Here is an 18,998-nt window from a genome sequence, read left to right as displayed (position 1 = left end):
TTTTTTTTTTTAAGATTTTATTTATTTATTCATGAGAGAGAGAGAGAGAGAGAGAGAGGCAGAGACACAGGCAGAAGGAGAAGCAGGCTCCATGCAGGGAGCCCGACATGGGACTCGATCCCGGGACTCCAGGATCACTCCCTGGGCTGAAGGCTGGCGCTAAACTGCTGAGCCACCCGGGCTGCCCAGTCCTAGATAGTTTTAAAACACAATCCCATCACCTTCAAGGATGGCACCTAACAGTTAATAATGAATCCCAACATATCTTCACTCAAAAATTATTACTTCATGTGATGAATGTCTCTGACAGAAAAACTGATGTAGTCCTTTCCCTATAGAACACCAGTCTGGCAGGGGTGACAGACCATATTATTAGGTCCCAATAGAGAGATGGGAACAACCAGTTAGGTGTCCAAGGAAGAAGTAACTTTTGAGCTCAATCTTGTTGAAAAGGTCAATTTGGGGTGGGAGGAAACATCAGGAATTCCAAGTAAAGGAATCAGCATGTATAAAAAGAAATATTCCATTTTATACTAGCCACACATTCTTTTTCTAATATATACTCCAGAAGTATTGTGTATCACATATTATTTTAATACTACTGTCTTAGAGGGTAGAGCACAAACCTACAACATAAGTAGATGTTGTAGACTTAAAACTTTAGTACTGATCAATAAATTTTCAGATATTATCACATTTAAATAGTGCTATTTATTCCCCCAGAGAAATTCAGATACTCCCATTCTTACAAATTACATAGATGATTAAAAAAAAAAAGATTTAAGTTATTTATTCAAGAGAGACACATAGAGAGAGAGGCAGAGACACAGGCAGAGGGAGTAGCAGGCTCCATGCAAGAAGCCCGATGTGGGACTCGATCCCGGGACTCCAGGATCACTCCCTGGGCTGAAGGCTGGCGCTAAACCGCTAAGCCACCCTGGGATCCCCAATTACATAGATGATTAACTCCATAATGGAAATATGAGTCTACAAAGACAGCTGCAAAGAAATCTTTCACTTTCATTATGAAATCAAAGTGCAAAAAATATCCAAAAAGAAATGAGATGAAGAACTTGCTCAAAATAGGTTAATTTACTTTCATTAGGATTCTTTAGCCATTCCTACCTAACTTGTGAGCTAGTTCTGATCTGTACAAAGGATTACAGCAGTCAAAAAACATTTCTAGCTGAAGTATTAATAAAAATAGTTGAATGTGAAGAAATAAGGACATTATCAATAGGAGACTTCCTTGATTCCAAATTAGTCACTCAGAAAACTGATCCTGCTTGCCGGCATTGTGCTGGATGATCTTACCTTCTAGACCAATTAAAAACAGACACCACAGCAGGGACCCACCCAATTTTGGGGATAGTTTAGTGCATGACGGGATATGCAGTTTTTAGGGAAGCACATGCAACAATTTAAAGTAGGAAAGAACACTTTCAATCAAAAAAATTTAAAAATCTGGGGCACCTGGGTGGCTCAGTGGTTGAGCCTCTGCCTTTGGCTCAGATCATGATCCCACGGTCTTGGGATTGAGTTCCCAATCAGGCTCCCCATAGGGAGTCGGCTTCTCTCTCTGATAGGTCTCTGCCTCTCTGTGCCTCTCATGAATAAAAAAAAATATTTTAAAAAATTGTTTTAATCTGCTTTAAACTAATGGTCTAATAGCCCATTAGTCTCCAGGAATTCGCTTTATGTTGACCCCTGTAGTCACAGAAGCACCATTCAGTTTTGATACAACCCCTTGCAGCCACTCTAAGTACAGTTATACCCCTTCAAAGTTAACAGCAACGTCATATATATGATTAAGAAGAGTTTCTAAGGGAGAATGTGACTTCTGGAGATGTATAATGAAAGACCACCTATGATATGTAATCGGTACTACCAGTTGGTCACAGGAATGCCCTGCACACAAAATCTGTCACAAGCTGTAAACAAAATTTCTTGCCTCTTAACACATCTTTCTGGTTCAGGTGGTTTTCATTACTGGACTTCTAGTATTACCCCCAGCAAGTCTGCTGAGCCCTTGCTGAGTGAAGACTAGAGTCAGAAGCAAGCAAAAGTTATATACCGACTTTGTTTTACTGATACTTTTGAATACAAATCGTTTTTTAATGAAAGGTATTGTGGCAGGAGGAAAAAAATTAAGTACTGTAATTAGCATGAATATATTCAGCCATCCCAAGCCTTAAAATAATCATGGCTCTCTGTGGTAAAGATGTGGGAGTTTTAAAAACAAAAACAAAAAAACCCATTCAGGTCTACTGAGCCAAATATCCTATTTGCTTTCTCCTCTCACCCTCAACTTTTTGAGTTAGTTGTTGTCCTAAGGAATTGACACTCTTGTTCACTCTGAAGTGGACTATTTCTCCCTGGAGTCTTTTTGGGCATTCTTCTGAAACCCTAATTAAAACTGACATTTTAGACGGATTCTGACGTAATTACTCGTTTCACCTACTCTTTTTGACGGGATTCTGCTGGTGCTGAAATGTGATCAGCTTAGTGGAGAAAGTGTGCAGCATGCGATGGGACAAAAATAATTGCCTGCCTCAATAAAGCACTTATGACCATTCCGCAGCCACTGAGTGACCTTGGCTAGAAACCAAGGGCTGCGGGGCGTGGGGCAAGAAGAAAGGAAGTACTCTGGGGGGCCAGGGCCTGTGCGCTTGGTGGTGAAACGTTCGTTTCCAATATGAGGCCTTGGGATGCCTCGTTTGTAGGACGGAGAGCATTAACACTGACTCGGCCAGAAACTGTAATGATACGGATCTGAGCGGGGTAGGGGGTGGTTAAACCCTCTGCAAATAGGAAGTGCCGCAAGAGTACTGAGGTAAGGCTGGGGCCCTGCGCGAGCCGGGCCTTCGGGTTTTCTTCCCGGGCCTCGCTCCTAGGCCATGAGCACCGACTTCTCCGCTCTCCGTGAGGCAGCTCGGCCCCCCGGGGGTGGGAAATCTGCCGGCTGCAGCGGGGCCTGCTGGAATGGTGCAGGGCGCCGGCGCCGCGTAGGCCCAACCGTTCCCGCGCCTTGGCCCCCGGCGCAGCCCTCCCGCCTTCCCTCCCGTGCCCCGGCTCAAGGGCCTCACCAGGGAGCGAAGAACTCGACGAGCATGAGGCCCGCAGAGCCCGTGTCGGAGATGCGACTCTCGAAGTTGTCGTCAGTGAGTTCCAGCACGTCGGAGGCAGAGGCGAGACCGGCCGCGGCGAAAAGCAGCGCCACGCCCGGGAGCAGCGCTCGGCAGCGGGGGCGCATGGCTACGAGGTGAGGCTGGGGGCGGCCGGGAGGGTCGGGGCTCGGCGGGGACTGCGAAGGCCGGCCGCGACCACGCACCCTGAGCCTGCGCTCGCGCGTCTGGCCCAGGCGGACCTGCAGCCGGAGGTCCCAACCCCCCAGCCCGGCTCGGGCCGCAGTGTGGCAGCCGCCGATTGGCTGCGAGGCGCCTGCGTCGGGCGGGCGGGCCCAGCTGGTAACCGCCGAGTGGCCGGGGCGTGGGGCGGGGCCGAAGCGGCGGGCGCCCGGGCGAGCCGGTCGGGAGGGGGTCCCGGGCCTGGGGCTGGGCCTGGGGCTGGGGCTGGGGCTGGGGCCGGGCTGGGGCCGGGCCGGGCCCGCGGCGAGCCGGAACCCAGGGAGCAAGTGAGGGACTGAGGTGGAGCCGGGCTGGGAGCCGGCTCTGAGGTGGACTGAGGTGGAGCCGAGCTGGGGGCCCGCTCTGAGGTGGACTGAGGTGGAGCCGAGCTGGGGGCCCGCTCTGAGCTCGTCTTCCGTGGGGAGAGCTGCGTTCGGGGGTCGCCAGAGTCGGAGGCGGAGAAGCGAAGTCGGGGCTGAGTGGGCGGAACAGAGCTTGGGCTGAGGTGAGGCCCAGAAGCGCGAGTGGAGCCTGCAGCCGAGGGACGCAGTTGGGACGGGACACGTTTTCAAAATGTCAGGCTGCTGCATTTGTCCAATTCCTCTTGGTTGGTCTTTCCGACGCAGCCCGAAGCCCTCCCACTGCCCCTCCTCGTTGCGTTGCCTGATTACCTCAGGTCCAGGTGTGGCTTTTTGTCCAGCCCAGGGACTCCTGCCTTGTGGCTGCTACTTTTAATTAGAAATGCTGTCATACACGTGAAGGTGCCTGGTCACTTAGTCTACTAAGCAATGTCTCTTTTACGACTCTTAGCTCCTTTTGTTTCTCAACAAAAAACAAAAAAAAAACAACAACACCTCGAGTCTTGGTAAAAAATGCGTTTGACTTCTTAAGGGCAAAGAGGGTAGGAGAAGGGGAAGTAAACTTCCAATCTTTGGTGCACTCCAAGAATGAAATGACACTTGGTTTTCCCATTATTTTAACAGACATGGCCACCAGTCACCCAACAGGACACGTGCAACTGCCCCGAGCTGATGCCATTCGTTCACGTCTCATTGATACTTTCTCTCTCATCGAGCATCTGCAAGGCTTGAGCCAAGCTGTGCCAAGACACACTATCCGAGAGATAGTTGGTCAGCAGCCTGTTTCTTAACTAGCATAAATTTAAGATTCTTCTCTGCACCCTCCAAAGAGTAGAAAGCAGAGAAACTATTTTAAGGGTGAAAAATTCAGGGAAGATTGGCTTGGTTGCTAAGTTTGTAAATGATATCAAACCTGATAAGACTTTGTAAATAAAGCTCTTTGAACCCAGGAGATAGAAGAACCCAAGTAAAAGCCGCTCACTTTTTGGCCTAGGATAACTCCTAGTCCTGGCTGAGTTGAAAGTTTCTACGAAAGACACTGAAAACTTTCAGAGTTGAAACTGCTGCCTTTATTCTTGGGTGTTGACAGTGTTGGTCATACGTGATATATTAGCTCTTATTCCAAACTAATGTTAATTGCTGTGAGAAAGAACAGCAAGGCAAATTTTGCACTAGGGAACCCATTATGTAACCGGTACCCCTGCCCCTGGCTGCCTGTTCTTCATATTCCCTAGAGACTTTTTCTTTGTGTGTGTGTGTGTGTGTGTGTGTGTGTGTGTGTGTGGTATCTCCACTGTCCTCTTAATTTTTGGTGTAGATCCTTCTGGCCAGAAGAAGCTTATGTTGGGAGATCAACACCAGCTTGTGCGCTTCTCCATAAAGCCTCGACACGTAGAACGAATTACACGTGCCCAGAGACTGATGAGCAGGCTTCGAGTGCGCTATAGTCAGAGGCCACCCCTTTCTTTGTGGGCTGGATGGGTCCTTGAGTGTATCCTTTCATGCCGCTCATTTTTATCCCATGCCTTTCCTGTTTCTCTTGCTTCATCCTCTGCCTGATGACTTATTTCCCCTCTTCCAAACCACTTTTTTTCTCATCCTTGCTGGTTCTATTCTTGCCTTTATTATTTCACCTGTATAAGAAACAACTCCACTCCGTATGTTTCCTTAAGAGAAAACAGGTCCTCTCTTCACAAACTTCATCATCTTTCTCATCTTTTTGAATACGATTGTACTGATGGTTGAAATAGGTGAGAACTGACATTGAATGAAAAAGGAAGTGACTAGGGGTCATTTTTCCTATAAATTGGCCATTTCTTTTCTTGAATGTTATTTTTTTAAGATTTTATTTATTCATGTGAGACACAGAGAGACAGGCAGAGACATAGGCAGAGGGAGTAGCAGGCTCTCTGTGAGGAGCATGATGCGGAACTTGGTGACAGGACCCCAGGATCATGACCTGAGCCAAAGACAGACGTTCAACCACTGAGCTATCCAGGCATCCCTGAATGTTACTTGAATTGTGATAGGGACAATTATATTAGGTCTCCTGGAGTAGGATTTGTGCAACTGCTAAGACCTGGAAACATTTGGAGGGCTCTCAAGAGTGTGGTAGATATAAAGTAGTACTTATAGACACTTAGTACTCTAAGTGTCTTAGAGTATAATAGACTCACAGGAAATGGAAGATGTGAAGACCAGTTATATTTCTTGTGTCAGTTTAATAGTTGTTTAAATTAGCCTTTTGTATTCGCGATTTTGGTGCCTATCAGTGAATGATGCAACATTTACATTTTTTACAAGTATATTAAAGATTAAGTACAAATAAGAAAGCTCACAAAGTATGTAAAGTTATATACAAAATAGTAGATGAGCCAAAAAATGACTTAAAGAGTAAAAGATTCTAAAATCATTCCTAGGGCAGCTCTGGTGGCACAGCGGTTTGGCGCCGCCTGCGGCCCAGGGCGTGATCCTGGAGACCCTGGGTCGAGTCCCACGTCAGGGTCCCTGCATGGAGCCTGCTTGTGTCTCTGCCTCTCTCTCTGTGTGTCTCTATAAATTAATAAAGTCTTTAAAAAAATAAAATAATTCTTAAATTACATGAAATGTATTAAAAGCAAAAGAACATCTGGAAAATCAGTGAGCTCATTTGATTATCATCTCAAACTGCTTAGAAATGGTGAAGAGGACAGTAGAAGTACTCACTTCCTTGTTTCATCTGTTTTGGGGAATTTTCCCACTTTAAAATAGTCTTTTGGGGATCCCTGGGTGGCGTAGCGGTTTGGCGCCTGCCTTTGGGCGCGATCCTGGAGACCCGGGATCGAGTCCCACATCGGGCTCCCGGTGCATGGAGCCTGCTTCTCCCTCTGCCTGTGTCTCTGCCTCTCTCTCTCTCTCTCTCTCTCTCTATCATAAATAAATAAAAATTATAAAAATAAAATAAAATAAAATAGTCTTTTAGGGCAGCCCGGGTGGCTCAGGGGTTTAGCGCCGCCTTTAATCGGGGGGCATGATCCTGGAGACCTGGGATTGAGTCCCACATGGGGCTCCCTACACGGAGCCTGCTTCTCCCTCTGCCTGAGGGAGCCTGCTTCTGTCTCTGCCTATCTCTCTCTCTCTCTCTCTCTCTCTCTCTCATGAATAAATAAAATCTTTTAAAAAAATAAGTCTTTTAATGCAATAGGGTCAAAGATATTTAAATATATAACCATACTTGATATCGTTGACGTACTTACGTATACTATATATTTTGAAGTATTTATTTTTTGAGAGAGAGAGAGAGTGTGTGTGTGGGGGGGGGAAGGAGATGGAGGGAAAGGGAGATAATTGTTTTTTTAAGATTTTATTTACTCATGAGAGACATACAGAGGAAGAGACAGAGGCAGGATCATGACCTGAGTCTAAGGCAGACCCTCAACCACTAGCCACCCAGGTGCTCCAGGAGAGAGAGAATCTTAAGCAGGCTCCATGCCCAGTGTGGAGCCTGACTTGCAGCTTGGGTGCGGGGCTCGATCTCAAAACCTTGAGATCGTGACCTGATCAAGAGTCAGATGCTTAGGGCACCTGGGTGGCTCGGTAGTTGAGTGTCTGCCTTTGACTCAGGGTGTGATCCCAGAATCCTGGGATTGAGTCTCACATGGGACTCCCCACATGGAGCCTGCTTCTCCCTCTGCCTATATCTCTGCGTCTCTCTCTGTCTCTCATGAATAAATAAAATCTTTAAAAAAAAGAGATGCTTAACCAACTAAACCACTCAGGTGCCTCTGTACCCTGAAGTATTTTATTTTCTTCCCATTGTTGTGAGGATTTTGAACCAAGTCACCCAAATTTCCTATTTCTTGTATGATAGTTGGCATGTATTTGCCTTGTGAGGTTAGGGATATAGTCTTAAGCCTTGGAATAAAGTAAACAGCAATAAATATACAGGATTTCCTGGATGTAAGGACAAACCATAATACAATAGCACTAACCATTCTAGTTGGTAAAACAGTTGGATATGAAACATGATCACTGTGCCACAGAACAGGTATATTGCTTGAGTGGTAATTATCTGGCAAGTTCAGGAAAATTATATCTTATTAAGTATATTCTCATGGTAAAAAGGTGGGAGGATTTTGTAAAGGGAAAGAATTTGGGACTAACAGATTTCTTTGAACAGTCTAATTCATGTGATAAACATTAAGACTGTTTAGGCTTTTGGGGCACCTGGGTGGCTTAATGGTTGAGAGTCTGCCTTTGGCTCATGTCGTGATCCCAGGATCTTGGGATCGCGTCCCATATCAGGCTCCCCACAGGGATGGGATCCTGCTTCTCCCTGTGCCTAAGTCTCTGCCTCTCTTTCTGTGTCTCTCATGAATAAATAAAGAAAATCTTAAAAAAAAAATGTTTAGGCTTTTAAAAACAATTTTCCAGATCACAGTGTTATAGATGGGGGGGGGGGGGAATAGTAATTAATGAACAGTTCTCTAGATCAAAGTTCCCTAGTCTTTTTTTTTTTTTTTTCTTTTAGAGAAAGTGTGCATTCCCAGGAGGCAGGAGGCAGGAGGTGACAAAGGGAGAAAGGGAGAGAGAATCTTAAGCAGGCTCCAAGCCCAACTCAGGACCTGACACTGGGCTCCATCTTATGACCCTGAGATCATGACCTGAGCCAAAATCAAGAGTCAGGAGCTTAACCAACTGAGCCACCCAGGTGCCCCATCCCTAGTCTTTTTTGTCTTATGATTTTGTTTCATAATAATACAGCTATATAAACTTGAAAACCCCCTTAAGAGTTTAATCATTCCACTACTTTTATGATGATGTAAAGAAACAAGTTGAAGTAAAGTAATATTTTAGACTAGCATGTTTTTAAATATTGTATTTTAATGTGTATAATATAATTTTAAAAATTATGTTAGCACATTTTTACTTATGCCATTTTTAAGTGATTCATGATTTTTTAAAGATTTTATTTATTCATGAGACACACACACACACACACAGAGGCAGAGACACAGGCAGAGGGAGAAGCAGGCTCCATGCAGGAAGCCCCATGTGGGACTCCATCCCAGGTCTCCAGGATCATGCCTTGGGCCGAAGGCAGGCACCAAACCGCTGAGCCACCCAGGGATCCCCCATGGTGTTTTTAAAGTAAATATATGATTTGCCCACAAATGAATTTTTATTTTTATTTATTTATTTTAAAGATTTTATTTATTCATGAGAGACACAGAGAGAGAGAGAGGCAGAGACATAGGCAGAGGGAGAAACAGGCTCCATGCAGGGAGCCCAATGTGGGACTCAATCCCAGGATTCCAGGCTCACACCCTGAGCCGAAGGCAGATGCTCAACCACTGAGCCACTCAGCATCCCCACAAATGAATTTTTAAAGGTCATCATATATTCTTTAGCTCAGGGATCAAATATGTGTGCTTTATGTATTATATATTTTTTTAAATATTTTATTTATTCATGAGAGATACACACAGATAGAGAGAGAGGCAGAGACATAGGCAGAGGGGGAAGCAGGCTCCATGCAGGGAGCCTAATGTGGGCCTCGATCGCAGACCCAGGATCACATCCTATGCCAAAGGCAGATGCTCAACTGCTGAGCCACCCAGGTGTTCCTATATTATATGGTTTTAATTTGATTTTTTGTTCTTTAAAATTGAGATATAATTGACATAACATTAATTTCTGGTTTACAACATTATGTATTATATGTTAAATATGTATGTTAAGATGTAGGTGGAAATTTATGTGTGAAGGTATTAACAAATGATATTGGTAATTCTACTTTTCATTTTAAACATCAATTTGGCTTACTTTTATAGTTTCACATTTTGTTTCCAAATGATGAGAGGAAGAAAAGAAAGAAGATTTGACTCATTTGCAATCCGTTTTCTGAAAATAACACATTGCAAGTGTGAATAGTCCTTATTTAAAAAAAAATTATGTATAACATCACTATAATTTTTTTACATTGATTTTGAGGTTCTAGAGATATCTTGATGTGCTATATATAAGAATATTTCTGCAAGTTTATCTCAAGATGATCTTCATCAGATTCTATAAATTGCATTCATCTGATCAAAAACTTTATATAGCATTAGTGTTCCTTACTTCATTGTGCATATAATGAGCCAAATCTTCTTTTCTCCCTCTCATCATTAAAAAAAATACATGATTTATCCACAAATGAATTTTTAAATTACATTATATGTTGTTTGGTGTGGGGATCAAATATATTTTATATATTATTTGTTTTTCTTTATTTTTTCATATTATATTTTTAAATTTAATATTATGGATATAACCAGCCAAAAAACAATTACAATTTCAAACTGTTTTAAGTGTCAAAATCAATAGTAGTTTATGTGGTTCAGAGTGATTGAGTATGTCCTTCCAATCTCCATTAACTGCCGAGGATATCAGTCATAGTGCGTTTAGAGGCTCTCAGATTGTTGTGTTTCAAAGGGAAACATATTAAATTATTATTTAGCTTCTAAGCCTATTTTGATTTTAGCGGGGTTTTTTTCTACAGCATGGTATACATCCATTAAATGCATAAAAGAAATGAAGAGAGTTGAAAGATGAAGGCAGTAAGTTGAGGAATACCAATTAGCAAATAATAGGGTTTTAGAGAGAACGTATAGGATTTAATTTGCTTTGCAGGACAAAATGAGTTTTAGAGAAAAATGGGAAAGTTTTAAAAACTAACAGACAGGGCAGCCCCGGTGGCTCAGCGGTTTAGCGCCGCCTGCGGCCCAGGGCATGATCTTGGAGACCCTGGATCGAGTCCCACGTCAGGCTCTCTGCATGGTGCCTGCTTCTCCCTCTGCCTGTGTCTCTGCCTCTCTCTGCATCTCTATGAATAAGTAAATAAAATCTTAAAACAAAACTAAACCAAATAATTTTTTTATTATAACCCAGTATGTCTCATAATTCTGACTTCTTGTTTCTAGTTCCCTTATCAAGCACTTTACATATCATGGCCTATATTGTCATTCTATTCTCAAGGCCTATTGCTTCTCTGTGAAGTTTGGGACTGGAGTACCAGTACAACAGACAGCATCAGTGGTAGTGAAGAGAGCAATCCCTTCATGGCTGTGTGGCCCCAGAATGGGAAGACAGTGACTTGCAGCTGTTAGGCATTTTGATACCAGCAGGAGACAAGTTGTTGCTATTTTTCATGGTCAACTCTGTCCTCCCCTGTATTCCACAGGTTGGAAAAAATATCAATGTTAAGAAGAGAAACAAAGAAAAATGGAATAGCCGCAGGCACAGCTGTGGTTTATAATAGCTTCTGATCATTTTATATCATTCAGTTTCCCAATTCCTTAACCTTTATTCATTCTTTGCTCTACTTTCACAGAACTGCTTGAATCCTCAAATACCAAACTGTGGTCACTGAAACTGACACTGGAGGTGGCAGCTTGGTTCATCTTGCTTATTTTCATCTTAGAGATCCTTCTTATGTGGATATCCAGCTTTTTCCTCTTCTGGAAGAATGCCTGGAATGTCTTTGATTTTGTTGTCACAGTATCGGTAAGGATAGATATCCTGAGGATTAGTTTAGTGGGCTGAAGAATGAGCCTAGGTGAATCATAATGACAAGAAAATTTAATTAGATCACAAGAACTTCATTATCTTGATGTTTTTTCTAAAACTAAGAGCAGTCATTGTAGGAGTTGTTGGTAGTAGGAGCAAGACTGAATGCAACCACAACATTAACCCCAACAATCCACCAGTTACTAGGCACTTACTAAGTGCCAGGCACTCTTCTAAGTGTTTCACATGTATTTTCTCATTTGAGCTCCACAACAACCCAATGAGATGAGCACTATGTTTATCCCCATTTTATGTTTGAGCAAATTGAAATACAGAGTTTAAGTAACTTAGTATAGGAAGGCTCAATTGGAAATAGTCCTCAGAGAATGCTATTCTAGGAATAATACCCAACAAACTATGAGGAAGATGAGATAAAGAAGGGGTAACTGTGCATGGGTGCTTTGGGTATATTTTACTCATAATTTGTGTGTTTCCCACAGTCCCTGCTTCCTGAAGTTGTGGTACTGGTAGGGGTAACAGGCCAGTCTGTGTGGCTCCAGTTGCTGAGGATCTGCCGGGTGCTAAGATCTCTCAAACTCTTTGCACGATTCCGTCAAATTCGAGTCATTATTTTGGCCCTCATGAGGGCTCTCAAGGTGATTTGATTATTGCAGCTAAACCAACTGGGCAGGGTAATAAACATGGGAATTTAACATAAAACAAGTCTGGGTGGGTCAAAGAAGGCAACAAGGGACCCTATGAAATGTCATTGGATGAGAAAGGGATGGGGGAAGCTGCTATGGTCTAGAGATAATTGGGCTCGGGAGTGGAAGTAAGGGTTTTGGTGGGGGATTGCCAGGTTGGGCTTGACTCTGCTATAGGTAGAATCAGCCTAATCTGGCCCAGCTCTAACTTGAGGTCATGGCCTCTAGAGCATGACCTTCCTCTTGATGTTGCTGCTCATCTTCTTCTACATTTTTGCTGTGACTGGTGTCTACTTCTTTGAGGATTACACCCGTTCAACTCGCCAGGACCTGGAGTACCACATGTTCTTCTCGTAGGCAGGACCGGGGGAATCATGGGTGGAGGGAGAGAGTTGGGCAAGAAACTGGGAAGCTAGTCCAAAGTAAGTAATACAAAAAGTATAGTCTATTGTAAGAAACTGGAAGAGAACACAATAAGGAGAAAGAAAGAGAAAGCAAAGGAATAGTGAGTGATATTAGCTCTGATTTTGAGAATAGTGTGGCTAGTCCCAGGTTTGCCTTGGGTTTTGAAATTTAAACAACCCCTCATCAACCATCTTTAAATAGCAGTATACCCCAGTGATTAAGCTTTGGTTTCTATGCCTCAGTTACTTCTTTTGAGAACTGGAAATATAGTAGCACTATCTCATAAGAGTGTAAGAATAAAAGTAATGCATTTTTGCACTTAGCACAGGTTTTGACACAATGTAAGTGATCAACACTTGTTACTATGACTCTCAAACAGGTCACTGGTTTTACCCCAAAGTCTATGTGTGGAGGTTACACTTGCACATACCTAGACTCATTGAAAAATAAAATCCTGATGAGATCTTTGTCTAGAGAAAACTGATTGCTAGTAGAAAGTCAATTGGATTTAGATGAGATAATGTTATTTGTGAACTGGAATCCAATCTTGTCAGCACCTCTTAGGTCTCAGACTAACAGGTAGCTTCGTAAGAGTTTTGAGTTAGGAAAGTCCTAAATATTCATCCTATTCAGGCCCTGATATTTTCAGCAAATTGTATATGGAGGACTAGGAAGGAAAGAAGGAAAATTTAGATACCTTCATTTAGATGAGCTCTTTGGTGACATATTCATTATTTGGGATCACGTGTTTATATCTTATTTACTTAAGAATCACTTCATACCAGGGAACTAAATAGGAATGATGTTTTTTAATTTTTTAAGTGATCTCCTGTTCAGTGAATCCATAGAACAGTGAAGAGTGAACTTACAAAAAAGATACATAGTTGGTGATTCATTCAATTTTTAAAAATTCAGCCAGTACTGCTTATTGAGCACCTACTATGTTCCAGGCACTAATGGAAGAATGAGAGATTTATGGATTATTCATGATAAAGGAAAACCTAAAAAAAAAAAACCTAAACTGAAGAATGCTTAACTAAAAAATTGATAGAAAAGAAACCAAAGTCAGAGCAAACTACAAAGAAATGTTCTTATGTGGCTTTAAGAGTAAGAAAGTACTGTTTCTGAAAGATTTAGATCTCTGTTCTGTCTGTACCCACATATCCTTTTTATTTAGGGACCTGCTGAATTCTCTGGTGACAGTGTTCATCCTCTTCACCATGGACCATTGGTATGCACTGCTTCAGGATACCTGGAAGGTGCCTGAAGTCAGCCGTGCCTTCAGCAGCATCTATGTCATCCTTTGGTTGTTACTTGGTTCCATTATCTTTCGAAATATTATAGTAGCCATGATGGGTAAGCACGAAAGAGGTGAAGCTTGGTTGTGAGGGGTGGCTGGGAAGAAATTAAGGTGAAAGCTAGGATTGGTAGATGATGTATAGAGAGAATTTGAGGTAGCAGGAAAGCTTGGGGCCTGGAATGGATATTTCACTTGGTTTCTCCCCACCCAAGCCCTCTTCCCAGGTCTAGTCACCACCATCTCCCAACTCCTAATGGCCCTCTGGGGCAGTTACTAACTTCCAGAATATCAGGAATGAGCTGAATGAGGAGATGACACATCTGGAGGTTCAGCATAAAGCCGACATATTCAAGCGGCAGATTATCCAGAGGTCTCTGCCCCATTTTCAAACCCAAGTTTAGTTCTGAAGGGTATCCCAACCTCATTCCCTGTTTCTACCCCTTGGCCTTGACCCCATTTTCCCGTTCCCTTCCACAGAAGATTTGCCGAAGGTTAGAATTCCCCAATTGCCTGATTCTTTATCCACCATTAGGTCTTCCTCACTCTTTTTCACCTTTTACTGCAATGTGTTCTCCTCAGTTTTCTTCACGTTATGATCTGAATTCTTTTCTTTTTTCCTTACCACATTTCTGCATCAATGTAACTCTCTTCTGTGTTTTTTTGCTTTGCAGAAGACAAAACCTGTCCCCTGAGGCAATGAGGTCAAGCCTTAGCAAAGTGGATGCCAGGTTAGGAATTGGTGAATTGATATGGACACACATGAAGGAGGAGAGGGTAGAAAACCAAAGATGAAGATTGATTTTGATAGATAATCCATTTATTCAATAACTATTTATTGTAGGGGGTTGAATTGTGACCCCCCCAAAAGAAATGTCCATGTCCTACCTAATCCCCTGGAACCTGTGAAAATGACTTTATTTGGAAAAGGGGTCTTTGCAGATGCAATTAAATTAAGGATCTTGAGATGCAATCATCCTGGATTATCCAGGGAGGTTCTAAATGCAGCGACAAAGGCTCTTATAAGAGATAGAAGAGGAGAAGACATAGAGAAGAGAAGAAAGAGACGTGAAGCTGGACATAGAAATTACAATGATGCAACCACAAGCCAAAGGAAGCCAATGAATGCTAGGCAATTGCCAGAAGCTAGAGGGAGCAAAGAATCTTCTCCCTTAGAGCCTCCAGAGAAAGTATGGCCCTGTTGACACCTGAATTTCAGATTTCTGGCTTCCAGAATTGTGAGAGAATAAGTTTCTGATATTTCAAGTTACCAAGTTTGTGGTAGTTTGTTACAGCAGCCTTAGGTAACTAATACAAGTACTTTCTATGAAGCAGATGTCATTCTAGACCTTGAGTGTTCAGCAGTGAACAAGAGAGCAGAAGAAGAAATAAGAAATTCATTCATCCACTGAGAAATAATTATTTAGGGGCACCTGGCTGGCTCCATTGGTAGAGCATGCGACTCTTGATCATGGGGTCATTAGTTCGAGCCCTACATTGGGCACGGATCCTGCTTAAAAAATAATTATTATTACTATATATACTTTTTTTTTATTAAGCAAACTCTGTACCCAACTTGGGGCTTGAACCCATGACCCCCCGAGATCAAGAGTCAAATCTCTACTGACTGAGCCAGTCAGGTACCCCAAGAAATAAATATTGAATACTCATTAGGTGTTGGGCTATATCAGTGAACAAAAGAGACAATAATGCCTGTTCTCATGGAGCTTACATATCAGCAGGGGGAAAGAGACAATAAACAATATATAAAATAAGTAAATTAATGTATTAAAACATGGTGAGCATTATGAAAAAAAGTAGAATAGGTTAAAAAGGTTTGGAATAGGGAAGCCTGGGTGGCTCAGTGGTTAAGCATCTGCCTTCAGCCCATGGCATGATCCTGGAGTTCTGGGATCGAGTCCCACATAGGGCTCCCTGCATGGAGCCTGCTTCTCCCTCTGCCTATGTCTCTACCTCTCTCTATGTGTGTCTCTTATGAATAAATAAAATCTTTTTAAAAAATGAGGTTTGGAATATAGAGTAGGAATTTCAGATGAGTTATACATTTTAAACAAGGTAGTCTGGATGGCCTCATTGAAAAGGTAACATTTGAACGAAGACTTGGAGGAAATAAGGGGATTACTGCATTAGATATCTACGGAAAGAGTATTATGGGCAGAGGGAACAGCTAGTAAAAGACCCTAAGCCAGAAGCATTCCTGAGTTTGATAAACAGCAAAGAAACCACTGTGACTAGAGCAGGGTGATCAGTGGGGAAAAGTGATAGAAAATGAGGTCAGAGAGATAATGAGGACCTGATCCTGTAGGGCTGTGAAGGCCACTGTAGGGACTTAAGCTTTTACTCTGAGTGAAATGGAGATCAGAGTAGAGCAGTGACATGAAATGACTTACATTTAAGGATTATTCTGGTTGCCTTGTTGATGATGCATTGTAGAACAAGGGAAAAAGCAGAGATATGAGTTGAAGGCTAAAGCTATCCAGACAAGAGGCAAGAGGCTCAGACCAGAGTGGCACCAGTGAGAAAAGATGTTTTTTAAGGTAGAATCAGTAGGTTTTCTTGGTGAATTGGTTGGAGTATAAGAGAAGAGTTGAGTATGTCTCTGAAGTTTTGGCCAGAGTAGCTGAAAGGATGGGTTAGCTAAGATGGGGAAGGCTGAGTGGAAGAGGTTTGATGGGCAGAATTTGATTTGGGTTAAATTTGAGATATCTATTGGACATTCAAGTGGTGATATGTGAGTAAAAGTTGTATATGCAAGTCTGGATCGAGGAGTGAAATCTAGGCTAGAGGTTTAAATTTACGTTTAGAAGACATTTAAACTCAGGAGAAAAGATCACCGAAGGAGTGACTATAGATGGGGAAGATAAAAAGGTCATGAACTGAGCCTTGTGGCCTCTCAAGAGATAGAATTGAAGGAGTGAAACTATAGTTATGGTATAATAGGCATAGAGCTATAGAGTGAAGAGCTAAAACTTAGCAAAATAAGGTAGAGTGTGAAATGTTGAAGCCTGAGTAAAACGGAACATGGAAGCTATGTGGTGAGGGGTACTATTAGGGATATACCACATGAGATCATTGAAGTTGAAAGTGCTTAAAAGCTCAAATTTTGGGAGTAGTTTGGCCCTCATTACCTTAAGTCCCAGTTTTAGGGGATGGCAAGGGCCAGGGCCTGCATAATGAAAGAACTAGCCCTATCTCATGAATGTATTTGAAGCAATAAAATTTCTCCTTTCACTTATAGAAATGCCAATCAACAAAGGGAATCTGTGGACTTATCAAAAGCTTTTGAAGAAGAGTCTAAACACAATGCTGATGAAGAGGGTTCAAGAGCACCTGTGTCAAAAACAAAAGCGTCCTTGTCAAAAATGAAAAAGTCCTCCTCTTCCCCCTCCTCTCACTCTTCTTACTTCTCATCTTCATCCTATTCCTCTTCTTCTGACTCCAGATATGTAGACCCCATTGGTAAGCAGAGTTTCTTTCATTTGAATTAGGACTCCTCCAGGAGAGACATCCCAATCTTAATAGGAGCTCTCCCACTATTATCTACTTCCAGTTTTCTCCTGCAGTATGATTTTCTGGTCTTAATTGCTTACTTTGTGCTTTCTTTCAATTCCCTTGTACTTCTGCTTCACTTTGGGTAAGTGTGGTTGTCTTTACTTATTGTAAAAAGTGGTCTCTTGGTGATGTACCCTTTTCCCTCCCTGATTCCTGTTTACTCTTTCATCCCTGCTTTCTCCACACACGATAGGATCTATTAGCTCTGCCCAGCTTCCACAGGTCTAGACATGTTTTTAAGAAGCATTCCTCCCTTTAGGTCAGTTGGACTGGGAGACTCACGTACACCAGAATCTGCCTGGACTAATGCAAATGGATCAGGATGATCAAGTTGTTTGGCCTAGAGATTCACTCTTCCGATATTTTGAGTTGCTAGAAAAGCTTCAGTATAACCTAGAGGAGCGTAAGCAGTTGCAGGAGTTTGCAGGTATGGATTTAAGGCAGTCATGGGAACCAAGGCCTAAGTACTTTGGAGTAGCATATTGGAATTGCATATATAACTGGGGAGAAGGAGGGGAGTATCCACTATTTTGGCATTTCAGCCTCTGAATTTCCACCTCACATTTAAAAAGGTAATTCTTTGGTTTTTTATGTTACATTTTAATGTCCTGATTTCTTATAATCTAGAGAGAACCTGACAGCTTTGCTTTTCCAGTAGGGAAAATCTAAATCCTAAGAGGTCTGAGAGCTTGTTTTCCAAGAAGAAAGTGTCCAATTGCAGATGAGGCTCAAGCCTCAGCCTCAAGTTGAATAGCAATGGGGATTATATAGTGAGCAGAGAGCTCTTAAATGCTCACTGCTCCCAGCCCCCAAAGAAATTTATGAATTATAGCCCTTTCTTCCTTTCAGCCCCTTCTAGTGGTAGCCTAGGCAGAGAGAATGTACATTATTTAAATAGTAGAGTTAATTTAAGTGGAAAACTACCTGCCCAAAATTATTTCCCCTAAATTTCTCTTTTTTTTTGAAATTTTACCACTTGGAGATGAATTTGGGTTAATAAATTCTCCCTCTAAAAATACAAAAACTGGAACAGGGGCCATTTTTTATAATTTTTTAAAAGATCTTATTCATTTATTCATGAGAGACACACAGAGAGACAGAGACATAGGCAGAGGGAGAAGCAGGCTCCATGCAGGAGCCCTAGTGTGGGACTCGATCCCGAGACTCCAGCATCATGCCCTGAGCTGAAGGCAGGTGCTAAACTGCTGAACCACCCAGGTGTCCTGATTTTTTATAATTTAATAGGGATTAGTGTTGTTTCCTCATACCTAATTGAAATCAGCTCACTGTGAAAACAACGAGGGGAAAGGAATGTGTAGGCTCAGGAGGGCAATCAGAGGAATTATTAACAGTGGAACACAAAATTTAGAGCAGAATGTCACAGACAGGTTTTGCCTACTTCAAAATGTTGCCTAAGGTTAATCCTGCTCTTTCCAGTTGTCCTCAGCCCTGTCTTCCCACTTGTTCTCTGGGTAGAAAGAGGGTGAAAGAAGGAGCAAGGGAGCTTCTTTAATCTGGGTTAATTTAGAGGGCTTACTGAAAGTAAAGGTTAGTAAAAATTTGTGTGGGAACCTAGAACCCAGAAAAGCCAGATCTTCAAACATTTGTATGTCCTGAATATTCTTAGCTTCCCATTTCTTTACAGTGCAGGCGCTGATGAACTTTGAAGACAAGTAAAGCTGACGATGGATGGCTTCAATTTCTTTGGCAAAAATTAATGAAAGGAATAGTTGGAAATGGAGAATTCAAAGTATAAATGTCTAATAAATACTTTTGATAATCA

At 42.3% G+C, this 18,998-nt stretch overlaps 2 protein-coding genes across 4 annotated transcripts in view; one reads left to right on the top strand and one right to left on the bottom strand.

The window, feature by feature from the left end:
- The window catches only part of PDIA3 (protein disulfide isomerase family A member 3), a 25,717-nt gene extending 22,305 nt beyond the window's left edge, over window positions 1-3,412 (bottom strand). The window contains exon 1 of the mRNA XM_072809610.1: window positions 3,087-3,412. Coding sequence (XP_072665711.1) covers window positions 3,087-3,253 — 167 coding nt within the window. The 5' untranslated portion in view covers window positions 3,254-3,412. The remainder of the gene's footprint in view (window positions 1-3,086) is intronic.
- On the top strand, window positions 3,346-18,998 carry CATSPER2 (cation channel sperm associated 2). Of its 3 annotated transcripts, none has more exons than XM_072809623.1 (13): window positions 3,346-3,467; window positions 4,331-4,477; window positions 5,025-5,198; window positions 5,389-5,457; window positions 11,061-11,233; window positions 11,737-11,892; window positions 12,169-12,293; window positions 13,523-13,701; window positions 13,916-14,015; window positions 14,317-14,373; window positions 16,902-17,122; window positions 17,475-17,642; window positions 18,861-18,998. In XM_072809623.1, the coding sequence occupies exons 2-13, from the start codon at window positions 4,333-4,335 to the stop codon at window positions 18,890-18,892; spliced, it is 1,599 nt and encodes a 532-aa protein (XP_072665724.1). In that variant the 5' UTR covers window positions 3,346-3,467; window positions 4,331-4,332; the 3' UTR covers window positions 18,893-18,998. The 3 variants fall into 3 exon arrangements, with proteins under 3 accessions (XP_072665724.1, XP_072665723.1, XP_072665725.1); XM_072809622.1 differs by lacking the exon at window positions 3,346-3,467 and adding an exon at window positions 3,577-3,852; XM_072809624.1 differs by lacking the exons at window positions 3,346-3,467; window positions 5,025-5,198; window positions 5,389-5,457 and adding an exon at window positions 3,577-3,852.

The sequence above is a fragment of the Canis lupus genome, chromosome 32 (genome assembly GCF_048164855.1).
Source record: "Canis lupus baileyi chromosome 32, mCanLup2.hap1, whole genome shotgun sequence".
NCBI lineage: Eukaryota > Metazoa > Chordata > Mammalia > Carnivora > Canidae > Canis > Canis lupus.
The sequence above is the reverse complement of the archived record's forward strand: the minus strand, read 5'-3'. Positions and strand labels throughout refer to the sequence as shown.

Coding starts and splice junctions, on each gene's coding strand:
- CATSPER2 (XM_072809623.1), top strand. CDS start 4,333: ATGGCCACCAGTCACCCAACAGGACACGTGCAACTGCCCCGAGCTGAT. Junction 13,702..13,915: donor TATTATAGTAGCCATGATGG/GTAAGCACGAAA, acceptor CCTCTGGGGCAG/TTACTAACTTCCAGAATATC. Junction 14,016..14,316: donor AAGCGGCAGATTATCCAGAG/GTCTCTGCCCCA, acceptor TTTGCTTTGCAG/AAGACAAAACCTGTCCCCTG.